This window comes from Alternaria conjuncta, assembly GCF_024043145.1.
Source record: "Alternaria conjuncta strain BMP 0040 chromosome Unknown scaffold_1, whole genome shotgun sequence".
Lineage (NCBI taxonomy): Eukaryota > Fungi > Ascomycota > Dothideomycetes > Pleosporales > Pleosporaceae > Alternaria > Alternaria conjuncta.
Genome location: NW_026250090.1, coordinates 1,234,730 through 1,251,225, shown reverse-complemented (window position 1 = coordinate 1,251,225; position 16,496 = coordinate 1,234,730). Strand labels below are relative to the sequence as shown.

Sequence of the window (16,496 nt, the reverse complement as noted above, 5' to 3'; positions counted from 1 at the left end):
CTGAAATCGTTGTCGCATACGCTGAATATATCACACAAACACGATAAATCTCACGCAATGGCCGACCCTGCCACTGAACCGCTCGCGACCGTCACCGAGACTGAGGACATGCCCAGAACGAAAGAGAAGATGGGAGAGCTGTCGCAAGCAGCTTCTATCCACTACTCGACCAAGAACTACGACGCTGCTGCCGAACACTACGCCGATGCCGTCGAGATCCAGGCTGAACTCAACGGCGAGATGGCGCCTGAGAACGCCGAGCTCCTCTTCTACTACGGGCGCGCGCTCTACAGGTCGGCAGTTGCCAAGAGCGATGTTCTAGGCAACAAGGTGGCAAAAGAGGAGAAGAAGAAGCCAAAGGCAAAGAAGGCCGCGAAAGCTGAGGCGGGTGAAGGTTCGAGCGCCGCAAAGCCCGAGCCAAAGGAAAAGGCAGCAGGGGAGACACCATTCTTCCAGCTTCAGGGCGACGAGAACTGGACTGATTCCGAGGATGAAGACGACGACATGCAGGATGGTGAAGAAGAGGAGGACGATGACGACCTCGGCAACGCGTACGAGATCTTCGAGCTAGCCCGCGTCCTGTATGAGAGACAATTAGACGCGCCAGAAGGAGACGCTTCAGACAAGGGCAAAGGCAAGGCGGAGCTCAGCCCGAAGGCGCGCGTCATCAAGGAGCGCATCGCGGACTGCCACGGCTTCCTCGTCGAGATCTCGCTAGAGAACGAACGATTCCACGACGCCATATCAGACGCCCGCAAAGCGCTCGCACTGCAAGAGGAATTATACCCCTTCGAGCACGAGAACGTCACCGAAGCCCACTACTCGCTTTCCCTTGCGCTCGAGTTCGCATCTGTCTCAAAAGTACGGGAAGACCAGACTGGACAAACAACCGATGCGTCCGCTAAGCAGGAACAAGGAAAGGAAGACGAGGATGGCATAAACTGGGATCTGCGGAAGGAGGCTGCTGAACAGACAGATCTCGCCATACAAAGTCTGGAAGCGCGCCTGAAGAAGGAGGAGGCAGCACTCAGTTCCGACGCACTGAAGCCAGAGCAGAAGAAGGAGAAGCAAGCCATCATCGAAGACAAGAAGGGCATGCTCGAGGATCTCAAGACCCGTCTTGTAGACCTGAAGTCAGATCCGAACAAGCAGGAGTTCGACAGCATCGACTCGTCGGTGTTCAAGGGACTGCTAGGTGGGCTGTTAGGAGCAGATGCAGCGACGCAAAAGGCAAAGATCGCAGAAGCCACCAAGAGCGCGAACGATGTCTCAAGTATGGTGAAGAAGAAGGTGAAGGTGCCTGCGCCAGCAGCGTCAACGTCAAACGATGCCAGCAGCAGCAAAAGGAAGCTGGAGGTTGACGATAGTGGTGCGGAGGGCAAGCGAGCGAAGACTGAAGAGCCAGCGTAGCCAGGTTATATGATGACACAAGGCCTTTCAGAGTGCAAGAAAGCATGGAAGATAGCTTTGCAGGGTTGACGCAGTAATGAAATTCCAGCCTCCACGGCGTGTTTATCGTCCTTGATGTGACTGACCGACATAAGCAGCTGCTGATTCGGCAGCGATCTTGTTTACTCATAAGCTCAAGCGAAGAAGGTCGAGCCGCTCACACCCTGCCCATCTGAGCCACAGCTGTTTCGACATCAGGGCCTCCAGACAAAGCAGTATTTGCAGCGCCAGTGGTTGCAACAATCCGAGCAACCTGGATTGAGCGCCCACGTGTCGAACGCACTTCCGCAGTTACAGCATGCCCAGTAATAAATGATTTCGGGCCTCGGACAAGATTCAGCGTCCAACATGATCTCATCCTCATGTATGTCGGCGGTGTTCGGTGGCGATCGTATTGAGAAGCCAGGAGGGGTTGGAGGGTCCGCAACTGTTCTTGATCAGTCTTATGAAAGTACGCTTCAAAGTTCCATACCTTGCACAAAGCCCTGGCGCATGTTGGAATTGGAACGACGGCGATCTAGCTCTCTTCCTATGCGTTTCCCATCGACAAGAACACTGTTGAAAGTAACATGTGTCTGTCGCCCACGGTCCTCTCTTTCCTGTACGCGAGGCAAGATCGCATTCCATTCCTTGTCGGTGATCTTCTTGCGCATACCCCACGAGGCAATCTTGCTTTCGTACTGCGATTTACTGTGCGAAGATCAGCTTAATGCAGCGCAAACAGTCTAAGTCGGTGCATGCCTGGGCGAGAAGCCGTAACGCCTCGTCATGATGTCCATGACGCCTTCGTGACCGCAGAGCTTTCTGTCTTCTCCAATGTACAGCTCGCCAATAGCAAGCTTGTGAGAGTTCCAGACCTCGTCGGGAATCCGTCCTGCGAGTACTCTCGCCATCGTGGTGGAAAGGGGGAGTGGTCACCGCTCAAGTTGAGAGCTGACCGAAGTTGAAATCTGGAGCGGGAATGCAGAGTGAAGAAAAGAAGGTGCGTGACGGTGCAGAGAAAGATATATCCTTATATGTAGGTTTCGTGGTCGGCTTGAACAGGAGTGCACCAATCACGCGAAACCTGAGTATGCTGAGCTAGCCTCAATTCCGGTGTTATGCATGCAAGACATAGCCTGACCAACCAATCATGCAAAACCAGAGATATACATGTACCGAGACATGCCACGTGATGCTGTCCTCCCTCTTCAGCCAATGATGCGGAACCTGACTTGTATACAATTGATGCCATGATCTTGCATTTAGACCGACTGAGATTCTTCAACACTTACAGAGGGTCCTAGATCCTTGCTATATATCTTGTTGTCTTGATACCTTGTTATCTTGATACCTTGCTACCTTCATACCTCAATCAATCTCGAGTATTAGTCAACATGCCTTCCTGGTCCACCGAAGCCATCATTGCGTTCGTCACGCTACTCGGAACGTGCCCACCGACCGGTTTACTGTTATGGCATCTGGTAAAGAGTAGAAGCGCAAGGGGATGCAAGAGTCTGGGTTCGTCGTTCCATCATACTTTGCATTTACACCTACTGACGTTGCTAAGTAGACGTGGAGAGAACCAACGGAATTGAACTCGAGAGACGCAGAACGATGTGATACGGAGACAGTTCCTCCGACTCTACCTGTGTATACGAGCAAACAATGTATCTTCATCATTACTCCTCCCACCTCCCGGAGTAAGACATTGGCTACATGTTAGAGCGACTGGCATAGCTTTGGAATAACCTTGGAGTCTTTGGAACTTTGAGCGCAGTCTGTACATCCATTGTGTTCGGGTTAATGTTAGGAACAATAACGCCATCTGACACGAAATTCGAGACCTTAACGAGTTTTGGTATGACTACCGCCTGCCGAGAGTCAACGATATGATCTTGCTGATGTATGAACGTCACAGGCGATGGTTTTCCGCTGGACATGGACTCACCTAGGTACTTTTCTTCTTCTGCAAGATCTTGGCTTTGAGTTTCATCTGTGCTTCGCGGTTCCTTTCTTTCCATGAATTGTTTTTCTGCTGTTTTTCCTTTTCTTCGGCGCGTTGTTGCTGCTTCTCTAATATGTTGTTAGCCTGTTCAACACGGCGAGCAAGATGCGCAACATCGCCTACCATGCCTTTTGTCCTCCAGCCTCTTTTCTCTCATCTTTCGCCGCAAATTTCTCCTCTTACAATCACTGATATACGCAAATAATCGATCGCGCTCACAGTCGAAGAAAGGTGAGATCTTGGCACTCAAGTTGCGTAGGAAGTCAACACCTAGTGGCGCGTTGAACAAACGGAGGACAAAGGGCTGAAAGCTCAGCGCTGCCATGACTGCAACGATGGAGAGGACGTGTTCTCATACAGTGAATATGAAGATACAATTACGCATCCTACCTGGCTTGCTCATATATAGTACTTTAGAAGCACCTTGAAGGAGCAGCCCGCGTTATGCAAGGGGTGTCCGCTTCCGGCGAGGCTCCTTGCACTCATCGCGCTGATTACTTGTCACCCTGAACATGGTTACGGAGCACAATGGTGGTGGAGTCGAGGCGACTGTCTTGACAACGTAGTTTTGACATACGACCCGTGGCCCAGTGTACGAAGTTTCTCTAGACCTCGCAGCAAGTACGCGCCTGGCCTCTGTTGGTCGAAGCGGGGCGAAGAGGCACGTGCGCTAAGCGTACGTCATCGTCCACCGCGCCTTCACGTACTCGTCAGCCAACAGTCAGCCCTGAGCGTCAAAGATTTCCTGCTTGCCAAACAAGCGCGCTGCACTCCTTTTCGAACCCTCAAAATCCCTATCACACGAACATCGAGCAGTACACAGATTGCAGTCATGGCCTCCAACCACAACGACAACCCGTGGGCGGACCAAGGAAACCAACAAGGCCAGAGCAACCCGAGCCACAACCCCTACCAAGCCTACCAACCAGCGCAAGACCCGCCTCCGAATCCGTATGCTCAACAGCCACCCCCAAATCCGCTAGGCCAACATCCTCCCCAAGAGCCGTATGCGCAATACCCCCCTCAACACCAGGATACCTCTCCATGGAGCCAAGAGCCAAGCCAAGCACAATCGCACAATCCATTCATGCAGTCCCAACCCCATGGACTCTCTGAGCAACCCTACCATCAGCAACAACAGCCTCAGCCTTCTTATCCAAATCAGTCTTCCTACCCTGGACAAGACGAAGTCCCACCAGGTCTACCACCTCGTCGCACAGCTACGGAGATGGCACTTCCCACCGGACAGGACCGCTCTCACCAAATTGAGGTCATGCAGAGTTACGAGGCAGCAGGAAGGAAAGACGATGATGATGATAACGTCGAAGTGCTCCAACGCGAATTCCCGAAAATCGATGGAAGTCTGATCGCGGCGATCTACGGAGATACCAAGAGCTTGAGCGCGACAAGAGAGATGTTAGGTGAGCTGGAATGAGAGAACTACACGCTCCGTGAAAATGTGGGAATGCCACCAGACGGTGGAACTGGAAAGGAGTACGAGCATCAAGATTATCTTTTGCGGCAATACTCATGAGTCTCATTATGGAGGGTTGTGCCGCGGCATGAAGGTGATGTACAAGCACGGTACACATACCTGAGATGTACTCTTACTTATCAAATACTCTCACGAAGTCTTTTTCCACATTCTCATCTGCGTATATCGAATCCACTCGACGTGTTGATATTTCAGGAAAAGCGAATCCATCATCTCTATCAACCAAAACTTGCAGGGAGCTTAAGATCTTTATCTATACTCCCAGATGCCCGGGCATCATGCACGGGTATTCACCCTTGTCCTCGCAGTACTCCGATCCGAGGCTCTGATCACGGACATAAGCCTCCCCTACGCGCATCGCGAAATCGTTCGCACGTTTTCGAGACCCCTGGCTTGACAGCTGATGATATGGCAGTCCAGGCTTGTACGATGCGACATTCCATCAACAAAAAACAACAAGACAGTACGAGTCATCATTTGTGCTACCTGGAGTTCATCCTGACGGCTGACAGGAACCAGTGAAATCACCTGGTGCTTCAATCGCGGCAAACCTTCCGCACTCAGGACGCGGCATTTCCTAAAGCGGAACCCCGCATTCTCGCCCAGCCGGCCCAGCTAGCATGACTTCAGCCCAGATGCAACGCCATGAATGTATCTGTTCGAAGCCTTGTTCTCGCGCAAGCTTTGACATTCCTCACCTCCGCATTTGCTTCCCCGCATATCCATAATTTCCCCGGACACGGTCCGCTAAGAAATTCCACATGGATACCTCGCGCTACATTAGGAGCATCGACGTTAAACTGGATGAGGAGATGCCGGTGCACATCTCTACGGGGTTGCGAGTATAAAGGATACATGATTGCGGCCCACATGTTTGGCTCACGATCATACTGTTCTGCAGTCCCTTCCTGCTTACCAGACTATTGGGTTCAGGGTTTTCTTCATTATGTTTGAACTCAGAGGCAAGAGCCTCATCGCAGTCATTCTGTTGACCTCTGGTCTTGACTTCCTTCTCTTCGGATGTAAGCCTGAAGCAACTCACTTTACATCGTGGTTCGATAGCTAACACGATTGAAGATGATCAAGGACTTTTCGGCGGTATCTTGGGTGGCCAGCGCTTCAAGGATACCCTCGGCAACCCGAACCCAACGATGACGGGGCTAGTTACCGCTATCTATGATATTGGATGCGCGCTCGGTGCCGTCGTGGCTTTCGTCTTCGGTGAACGCATCGGACGCAAGCGTTCTATCATCCTCGCCAACCTCATCGTCGTGATCGGTGCTGCTATACAGACCGCCAGCTTCGACTACTGGCAGATGTTTGTCTCGCGCATCATTGGTGGTATCGGCGTCGGTTTGTCAACGGTTGCAGTGCCAATCCTACAGTCAGAGACATTGCCGGCGCACAACCGTGGTTCGCTGCTCGTCGTTCAGTCCGCTCTGATCATCATCGGTGTCGCAGTCGCTTCTTGGCTGTGCTTTGCGACACTGTACGCCGAAAGCTCACTGCAGTGGAGATTTCCTGTCGCTTGTCAGATCCTCTTCTCGCTCATGGTCTTGGCGCTCTGTCCATTCCTGTGCGAAACACCGAGATGGCTTGCATCGCGTGGAAGAATTGACGAGGCGAAACACACTATCAGCCGGCTTTTGGACAAGCCTCTGGACGACGAAGAAGTGCAAGGTCAACTCCAGGAGATTCTCGACGCTATTGCGGCAGAGAGCAGCGAAGAGGAACCCACCTGGGGCGAAGTCTTTAGCAACGCCACTAAGACACGCAATCTGCACCGTGTTGTTCTCGGAATGGGCCCGTACATGATGAATCAGTGGAGCGGTATTAACGCGCTGTGCTACTATCTCGCCTATATCTTCCAGCAGTACCTCGACTACTCTCCGAGCATGTCTCTCATCCTTGCCTCCGTGGCCTTCACCCAGTATGCCGTGTTCTCTTGGCCACCTTACTTCTACATCGACAAGATCGGGCGTCGATGGTCAGTCATGGGCTCGTCAGCCGGTTGCGCAGCATGCATGGCTATCATCGCCGGATGTCTGGCGAAAAACAGCTTTGCCAGCGCGGCAGCAGCTGTAGCCTTCATCTTCTTGTATCTCGACTGCTTCACTCTCGGTATATTGCCTGTATCATGGTCCTACTCAGCCGAAATCCAACCTCTCCGTGTCCGCAACAAGGCAACAGCGGTTGGCGTATTCTCGCATTGGATGTCAAACTTCGTGGTCGTCATGGTCACCCCGATCGGTCTTGACAACATCCGTGGCCATTACTTCTGGGTTTGGGCAGCTGTCTGCGCGTCCTTCGTACCTCTCACATACTTCTTTGGCGTTGAGACTTCCGGACGTACACTGGAGCAAATCGACATTATGTTCTACGAGAACCCGAGGCTCTGCATGGGACTCAACAAAGAGAATCGAACAGTTGTAAGGGCGAGTAAGTCAGATGAGGAGAAGAGATACAGGGAGTTTGCACATGCCAACGAGAAGAACCAAGCTGTGATGGCGGAGAGGATAAGCCAAGATGACTAGATCGTGTTGTCAGATGCAAGGGGGAGAGTGTGGAAGGTCAATGCACTGTGTGAGCCGAACAATGTGCGACGACAATTTCGAATTATCGAATATCAATTAGCAACCGACTACGTTCAATTATATGACGAGTGGATCTACAGACTACCACCAACTACATGATGCGTCCAGACACCGACTACGTTCAACTAAATGCCGTGTCCATCTACCTTCTCCGCCTCTTTGATGTGGAACACAATTTGCAAGTGCCTAGATTCTGGATCCGCGAAATCAGAAGCAACAATCTTGTCGACAACCCGACGACCCAACCCCTCCCTATGCTGTACCAGTAGGTAGGCGGTACCAGCTCCTTCAGGCGTTCCAAGTATCGCTAAGCCTTCATCTGAGTCTGCATCAAACTCGTATTCGAGATAGGGCCCAGATTCGCGCGGCTGAACTCCAGATGTTACATGCTGCACTACCATTTCAGACGCAACACTGTCCCCGTAGTGAGAGACGGTGCGTAACACAGGCTTTGGCGACTCTTTGCTTGTAACATGCAGCCAAATGAGGTATGCCATGTCGCTCCAGTGCATAGTTTGGGCAACAGCGTAGGTACTGTTGCGTGCGCCGGCTGGTCTACGGATTTCACCAAACCCGATGCCAACGCGTGAGGCGCGTAGTTAGCCGCCGATTCGATCATGCCATCATCAAGATATATATTATTGAGGAACCAGGCGTCGGTGGCCAGGTAGGTCTCACCGTTCCTGGCAGTTTCGAGCACATGTTGCGCCGAACACATAATCCCTATCCGGGTGTCGGTTTTAACATCTAGAACATAGCCCCACTCTTCAAGGTCGGAGACCGATTTGAATTCGCTCTGGGGAATGCTGGGCTGGTCAGAATGAGCCTGTGTATGCAGCATTTTACCTTTCTCCAAAGCCTTGGTGTACGCTGTTAGACATTCGTCATCAGGGTACTTGAATCGCTCGCCAGTAGTTCCTGTAGACATTGTTTATTCGTGCGACTGTAAACGTCGAGAGTTCTTTGATGGTGCTGAGGGTGCGAGCGGAACGATAAGAGCGTCGAGAATCGTGATCGTATTTGTCTGCTGGTCACTGATAGTGAGAGTGCAATGGTGAAATCGTGACGGGAAGAGCGGATAGCCTTTATGATTACAGCTTTCACCTCCGTGTGAATCGGCAGTGTGTATGTTCAGCGGCTGATTCACATTGGTTTCTCTGCACGGTGATATGCCCATAAACCATCTGGGTTCAGTAGTAGTCAATCACCCTAGTGAAGTACTTCCATTGCAAAGCCTGCTTCTTTTCGCGCGTCTTGTTGCACGGTCAGCATTCTTGTGTAAATAAGGCTGCGCTTCATGCTCCAGCGCTTTGATAGCCCACGCTGTAGGCACACCTCTGCTGCCAATTCTCTTATGACTTCTGCCAAACCGACACACCCATCCAATTTCCCATCCACCGTCACATTCTTGTAGCTCTTTCAAATATTTAATATCGGGCTGCGCCCACACCCCAAGCTTTTGGCAAGCCAGAACACGTGCAGCGACAGCGAAAGAGTCCCCACGACGGCCAACGTAATCTCGAAGCGCAGCAGCTGTAGGCTCACCGAGAGACCGAATTTCGGGCGCGGTATCATTTGCTTCTATAAGACAAGACAAGAAGTATAAGAAGATATCAGCAGACAGATACACGTCTGTTCCGTCAATGTAGCCAGAGTTTAAAAGGATGCGACGAACGTAGTCGAGCTCGGGCTTGACATCTGCTCCACGGTTGTACTTGTAGAAGACGCGGATGACGTTAATGAGGACGACAGGATCTAAACGAGGCCGCTTGTCGCAGAGATATATCAAGGCGACCCCATCTTGCGCATGTCTATTCTGAAGCATGCGATCCAGTACGGGGTCAGCCGAAGAAGAAGGTGGTGAGAATGCAAGCAAAGCATTTGCAGTAGTGTCGACATCATCAGGGTCTAGATAGCATTGTAAGATTAGCATTAGTTCCATAATGATAAGCTCGTCGAGCAACTTACATGTCTTCGTCGTACCAATGGGAGGGCCGTTGAAGTAGTTCCACATCTTAGCCTCTTTGCGAGCTTGGCCAATGGTGGCTTCAACCTCATCAGGCTCAGCATTGGATGGCGAAAGGCTGAGAAAACTTTCATCGGCTAGCTCATAATGAATGATGAACTGGGAGAAGAATTCATGAAGATCAGGGCCGTTCTCGATACGAGATATATGTTTTCCGGCATTGTTGGCCATGTACTGACGAGCTCGTTTGACGGGGTCGAATAGTTGGTTGCGCAGTTGACGCATGAGCTTATCTCCAGACTCAAAGACGATACCTTGGATGCCGAAAGAGCGAGCCGTATTGACCTGCCCATGCTTATCATCGACGAAGATTGCAGATGCTGGGTCGCTACATCCGATACTTTTGAGGACATGCTTGAAGAAACCGAGCTCAAACTTCGTCATACCGGCCTCATAAGACGTGTAAACGCCGTCGAACAGACTCCAGTCAGACAACACGGCTTGGAGGCGTGTGAAGTCGTCTCTAGCGATGTTGCTCATTGCGTAAATCTTGAGGCTTTTGTTCATCTCCACTTTGAGCTCTTTGAGCTTTTTGAGCAGATCATGGTCGACACGTAGTGTTTTGCGACACTGCTTGAATGCTTCGCTTATTGTTGCCGGTTCAAGAGATAATTCCTCGCCAATAATTTCAAGAGCTTCAGTCTCGTCTATGTGACCACGCTCCAATTCGGCCCATGTTGGTGACAGGACAACTGAATGGAAGTTTTGAGGTGAAAGAGCAGTCAGGTTGCGGGTCGACCAATGGAATAGGACGTCGCCAAGATCGAGGATGAGTGTGCGCTGTTCTGGTGGCAGCATTGCTGTGGAACCTACATAGTAGTGTAGTTAGCTTTAGGTAAGGATTATTAACCAAATGCATGGATATATTCGGTACCTGTTGAGATTAAGACGATGATTGTAATATTATTCCGCCTGGCATGTTAGCCAAGTGGGGTTCGCGTCTTTTATAACAAAGGACTCTGAGGATTGCGATCTCTCTCATTGATGAGGAGTACCTTTGCGTATGTGGTGGTTATGTATTTCGGGAGTCATGAGTGGCTCGTCTCGCTCTGCGTCATCGCAGTACCATGGATGGGATGGAAGAACCGAACTTTGGAATCGCACACCGAAGTGAGTCAACCGTGGAGGAATATAAAATGCGCACCTCATTATAACAAAGGATTCAGCAGCCTGTCTCTTACGTCTCGATAGGCCACCAGACATATGGAAATTCCGTCGTCGAGCCAATGAGATAACAACGCCTTACCGTGAGAATTCCGAAGGATTCGCCTCGCATGCGCTAGACGAGGGGAGAGGGCAATCGGGCGATTCTACCAGTACCTACGATTGAGAGCATTACCGCCGAGAAGGTACTGTATCCCTCAGGCTTATTCCTTGATCCCGTTCCATTTTTTTTACAGTTCGTCTGACACTTCAAGTCGTGTCCTTGATGATTACTTGCTAGAGCGACACTCTCATCGTCCGGGAGGATAACACTCGTTAGAAGCGCGATTCAAGATTAAGTAGCCGCATAAGTAGCGGCAAGCGCTACCACCCTAGATTCAGACGAATCCGCTGAATCGGTGATAATTGATATCTCCTGAACCTTCCATAGTTGACGCTAGATCCTGCGTGGCGAGCACACAGTCCTGCGTATCCTATCGCATACGTGCGTTGGTACGTGACCTGTCACGCCATGCATTAGGACAGTTAAGACGCGCGCTGCAGTATGATTGATCGGAATCAAGATCAACTATTATGTACATGGCTTTGCGTTGGTGCTGAGAAGGTGTTTCTGGTCATGGAACCGATGGATCTTGATCCTGGCGGTGGGTACTCATACCCCGCCACGTCAGCATCTGTTTGTAGACTTGCCCGGCCGTCATAGTGGTTTCCGTGAACTTCAATCTCGGCGGTAGCATACACGCTTGCGAGTGGTCAAAAAGAGGCGATTGAGGCGAAACATGTTGGTTCCGTGCCTCAGCTGCACGTCTGCAGGCAGCGAGGCTCGTGGGCTGGCCGGTCGTATCCGGCAGGTTTACCGCACGGACGGAATCAAGGCTACCTAGGTAGGCACGAGACGCCCACAAGTCCATCTCAACCGCGCTCAACGATGAAGGACCCTTTCGATGTACAGTACGACAGGTCAAGCATATGGTCAGAAGGAAAGTGTAATATAAACACACTCCATCATTGGCTTTCTCCGCTCCGGATGTCAATGATCATCCATTCTTGGAATGGCGTCACCTCTGCTGAACCACCCGGGCATTTTCTTACATATCTGTTCGGTCACCCAGTACTTCTGCATCAGTTTGGAACAACATCTCAAGTGGGGGTTCCCTCTCCCTGACCAGAAAAATCAATCAGTTCCGGTGCAATCCCCTCGTCTTCTTGACATCGACTCTTGCTCAGCACAAGTTTGTTGTCTCACACCTTCTAGAACGCCCATCTTGGAACACATGAACCCTACGCCCATCCTCGAATCTTACTCTGCGTCTGGGATGTCGAATATATCCAAAATCCTTTGGGTCACATCTCAAGGCTTGCTGTTCCCTTTAGATTATAGCTCTTCATTGCAGACAGCCTTGTTGCGGCAGTCTAGGAGTGCTTTTTTCTTGGACGGAAGGATCAGCTAAAGAAAGAAAGATATAATTACGGTTGACGTGTTGCGAACACATCTGCATGCGACGAGTACCGACGTGCTGCAACAATGTTTTAACATTCGTCCAACTCAATCACAACGCTCGACAATCTCAGCACGTTTTGCTGAGACAAGGCATGATACAAATGGAACCAAAGAGAACGATTTGCTTTGTGGATCAACTGTCGCACGTTGAGGCGGAGTTGCAAGTGGTGAGAAGAGAAGTTGTTAGCAAAGAGGTCCTCACCGGCAAGAATGACTGTAGTTGTAGGTCCAATCGCCTTGCGACGTCCTCCATCACCGGGCTTCGCATGGGCTTCGTCTTCAGCCGTGTCGAGATGACTCTCTGCTCAAAGCTACTAGCACAACTACCCCAACTATCCACTTTGCATCTGCGCTCTATGAATTTTCATAGCATGGTGGATCGAGTACGTGCTTTGAAGGCCCACTCCTCGATGCCTTCAAAGCTTCGCGTGACTGGTCTGATATCTCCGTGTACGGATGGTTGGGCGCTATTTCGACCAAAGAGGAAGCGCTAGTGCGAGAGCAGATGTGGCGCAGCCCCTGAAGTGGTCTGTTCTTTGGCGAACACCACGAACATCTGGGTCATGAACAGTCGGACAGAATGCAAGACCAGCGTACGGCATGTCTACAATGCGTTCCATGAACCATCTCTGGTATCCTGGGGACAGAGACAGATGAGGTACTCTCGCGAGGCGTGTATGGGCTCATTCGCCGCAAGGTTTGCTTCACTATTCACCTTCCAATCCACTTTGCTTCCGCATGCTGACTTTGCTGCGCGACGGCGTACACAAGTTTCGCTCTGACGGTCAATGATCAGCCGAACTGAACGTGCGTCAAGAGGACGGGATCTTTTCGAAAACCACGCTATTGGACACGCAATGGCCACAAGGTCTAGAATGAAGTGTTAAAATAGACACAGGAATCTTATTGGATACTGGGAGCACATTTATCATTCTTACCTTAAACGCCTACAGACAAGCTCACCTTTGACAGCGTATGCCGGGGTATCAAGCTTTCTGCCAAGTCGGGAAAGGCCCACTCAAACAGTCCGCCGTTGAGGGGTTCAGCATGCATAAAAGTACGTTTGAAAACTCGGTGAGCGGACTTCTTGTAAGACAGAGTCTCACGAGTGTCGACTAGAGGACGACTGCACGACTGTGTTCAAGATCTCGACAATGCCCTTCCTTCCAGACTTCGTGCAGCTCACGATAGATCGGCCCAAATGGCACCGTATAACTCCGAAGCTTGTACTTCGTATTCGTACGTACATTCGAGTCGACCTCTACCTCTACCGAACGGTATGCTCATGCATTGCGCACGTGTCGCATTCTAGAGCTCAACACCCTCGGATTCAGGGTACCAAGTAAGCAAGCGAGCGGCAGACTCTACCGTCCCAGTATCTCAGGGGCGTGTGTCTCTCAGACCAGTCTACGCACTGGGTGAGTATATATGGACGACGGTGTCTCGCAGTCCATATACTCATCCACATCTTCTCTCTAATCATCAACACCTCTTTCCTACACTCTTTTTTTTAATATTATCTCACCCCAGTCATTCGTTATACACGATCTTATTACATCTAATATCTAATTTTAACAACACTCATCATCACCATGAAATACGCACTCATCTTCGTTGCCACTGCCGCTGCCCACGAGGCCTACGGTGGATACGGTGCGCAAGCAGAGTCCAGCTCCGTCGTCAAGCCGAGCACCTCCGCGAAGCCCATCGGATACACGACTATCGTGCCCGGCTATGGCAAGCAACCGGTAACCGTGACCACTCAACATCAGCCGTACCCCACCTGCGTGTCCCCCGCCTATGGTGGTAAGGACTGCGCCAAGTGGGATGAGGATGCCTACGTATCAACTGTCATCAAGGACTACGACAACAACTACGCTACGATCACCAAGACCGCGCAGCCCGTTGTTGTTTACCACACCAAGAAGACCATCACCCACTCCGCTACTGCAACAGGCGGCTACGCGGCACCCACTGGTCTCGCCCCTAAGAACGGCACTGACGGCTGCTGGTACGAGCTGTACGAGAAGATTGAGTCGGTCCCATACAACCAACTCGGTCCTCACGCACTTCCCGGATACCCCGGTTCCGGCCTTTACAAGGAGGGCGGGCAGAAGCAACCCGTCAACGTCAAGGAGTACAAGGGCGGAAAGTGGTCCGAGTACGTCCACGAGTACTCTTACGGCACTCCTAAGCCTGAGGTCACCACTTACGAAAAGCCTGGTGTCTACACTGTCCCAAGCAAGGACGTCACCGTTGAGCACCCCGTCACTTACCCAGCTGAGGCCACAAAGACTGCGAAGGCTGGCGAGACATGCACCTACGGAGGCCAGTACATCGAAGCCAAGCAGACTGGCTACATCACGGGCGCTTACGGTGCCTACGAGACAAAGGTCAACGGTGGCAAGACTGTCACCGAGACAGTGATCAAGCACACCACAATCTATGCCTCCACCACCGGCAACTACGAGGTCGCGAAGCCCACCACCACCGTCTACGACCACGACACTGAGGTCGCATACCCCACCGCTAAGCACTACGAGGCGGGTGTCTACCACCATGAAGCTCAGACTGTCACCATCACCAAGCCTGGACAGGCCTACACTTGCGAGTACGAGCAGACCAAGAAGCACGAGGCCACCTCAGCGCCTGCGAAGAGCAGCGGTCATGCGGCCTACCCTACATCCGCCTCCGCTCCCGCTCACGACAACTCTTACGGCCACAACAAGCCATCTGCTACTCCCAAGCAGCCTACTGAAGGTGACAACAAGTACCCCTCCTACCCCGCCGGTCCGATGAACGGACAGTCATCCTCAGTCCACGAGGCCTACCCAGATTCCACTCCTTCTTACCCCAAGAAGCCTACTGAGGGCGAGAACAACTACCCCTCTTACCCTGCCGGTCCAGCTCAGGGTCACTCCTCATCTTCGGTTCAGGAGTCTTACCCAGCTTCCACTCCCGCTGGTGTCTACTCCAAGCCATCCTACAACGGCGGCAACGCCTATGGCAACAACGGAAAGTCTACCATGGCCACCGTCTCCACCAAGGAGTACCCACATCCGGAGTCCACCCCTGCTTACGGCACTGATTCATCAGTGATGGCCAGCTCCACCCCCTGCGAGAGCAGCACTGCTTCCGTTACCCCTGCTTCATCGTCCGTCTACAGCGCTTCTACCCCCGCTGCCGTCAGCTCTGCTCCTGCCTATGGCACTGGTTCATCTGCAGTTGCCAGCTCTACCCCTTGCGAGAGCAGCACCGCCGCTGTCACTCCTGCCAAGTCCTCCAGCTACAGCGCTTCCACCCCCGCTGCTGTGTACTCCAAGCCCTCATACAACGGCAACAACGGCTACGGCGAGAACGTCAAGTCGACTCTCTCCACCATCTCTACCAAGCCTTACCCTGTATTCACTCCCGTAGAGCACTACCCCGCGAGCGCCAGCTCTACTCCTTGCGAGAGCAGCACCGCATCCGTCACACCCGCCAGCTCATCCGTCTACAGCGCTCCGGTCTACAGCCAGGCTACCCCTAGCCCAGCCAAGTCTTCGTCCATCAGCACTGAGGTCTACAGCCAGGCTTCCTCAACTCCTTGCTCTTCCTCTGTACAGTCGACCCCGACTCCCGTCCAACCGACTTTCACTCCTGTCTACGAGAACGCATACCCCGCTGGCGCCACCTCCACCCCTTGCGAGAGCGACAAGCCTTCCGCTACTCCTGCTGTTCCTGCCGCGTACACCCCTGCCCCTGCCGAGGGCTACGGCAAGACCCAGACTGGCTACTCCAGGCGTAGTGGAATGAGCCAGCGCCGCGCTGCGCAGTAAATTCCTGTTCTTCTGTAAATAATTTCATTGTGTTAAAGATGTATCGAGAAGTAGTTAGAGGGGGATGATCGAGTCAGTAGATGTGTATGTAGGATTCAATGAGAAGTCTTGCATCAAATTACCTAGTGTCTGTGCATAGAATATTCGCTGGTTCCAATGTGGTTGAGCTGAGAAAGTGGGGACTCGTTGGTTGTTGATGTCCACTTGTTGCTCGTTCCCTTCAGAGATCCCACATCAGACTTTAGAACGGCTGCTAATCCGAATGATACACGGAGCTAGCTATTGACAAGGCAAGTGTTCGCGAGCGGGAATTGGTGTTGCATGAAGTGGGGCGTTTAGCAAATGGAGAAAGCTGGGTCGAAGCGAGAGCGGGGTTCAATTGCAGCTTCCAGCGATGCGATGTTCGACGTGTTGAGACGCAACACTCATGAGTCCCGACAGTATTGCTAAGAATATAAGTAT

The 16,496-nt window shown here is 51.8% G+C and overlaps 5 protein-coding genes across 5 annotated transcripts; 4 read left to right on the top strand and 1 right to left on the bottom strand.

Moving 5' to 3' along the window:
• Positions 1 to 57: 57 nt before the first annotated feature.
• J4E85_000446 (uncharacterized protein) lies at positions 58 to 1,410 on the top strand (the record flags this gene model as incomplete). The annotated part of the gene is made up of 1 exon (XM_051464736.1): positions 58 to 1,410. One exon carries the CDS (start codon positions 58 to 60, stop codon positions 1,408 to 1,410), a length of 1,353 nt encoding a protein of 450 aa, XP_051331257.1.
• Positions 1,411 to 4,268: 2,858 nt separating this feature from the next.
• On the top strand, positions 4,269 to 4,871 carry J4E85_000445 (uncharacterized protein; the record flags this gene model as incomplete). Its single annotated transcript, XM_051464735.1, has 1 exon — positions 4,269 to 4,871. One exon carries the CDS (start codon positions 4,269 to 4,271, stop codon positions 4,869 to 4,871), a length of 603 nt encoding a protein of 200 aa, XP_051331256.1.
• A 1,006-nt stretch (positions 4,872 to 5,877) lies between these two features.
• On the top strand, positions 5,878 to 7,465 carry J4E85_000444 (uncharacterized protein; the record flags this gene model as incomplete). The annotated part of the gene is made up of 2 exons (XM_051464734.1): positions 5,878 to 5,953; positions 6,009 to 7,465. 2 exons carry the CDS (start codon positions 5,878 to 5,880, stop codon positions 7,463 to 7,465), a joined length of 1,533 nt encoding a protein of 510 aa, XP_051331255.1.
• A 185-nt stretch (positions 7,466 to 7,650) lies between these two features.
• Positions 7,651 to 10,349, bottom strand: J4E85_000443 (uncharacterized protein; the record flags this gene model as incomplete). Its single annotated transcript, XM_051464733.1, has 3 exons — positions 7,651 to 7,898; positions 9,071 to 9,433; positions 9,494 to 10,349. The coding sequence occupies 3 exons, from the start codon at positions 10,347 to 10,349 to the stop codon at positions 7,651 to 7,653; spliced, it is 1,467 nt and encodes a 488-aa protein (XP_051331254.1).
• Positions 10,350 to 13,808: 3,459 nt separating this feature from the next.
• On the top strand, positions 13,809 to 16,034 carry J4E85_000442 (uncharacterized protein; the record flags this gene model as incomplete). Its single annotated transcript, XM_051464732.1, has 1 exon — positions 13,809 to 16,034. The coding sequence occupies one exon, from the start codon at positions 13,809 to 13,811 to the stop codon at positions 16,032 to 16,034; it is 2,226 nt and encodes a 741-aa protein (XP_051331253.1).
• Between the last annotated feature and the right edge of the window lie 462 nt (positions 16,035 to 16,496).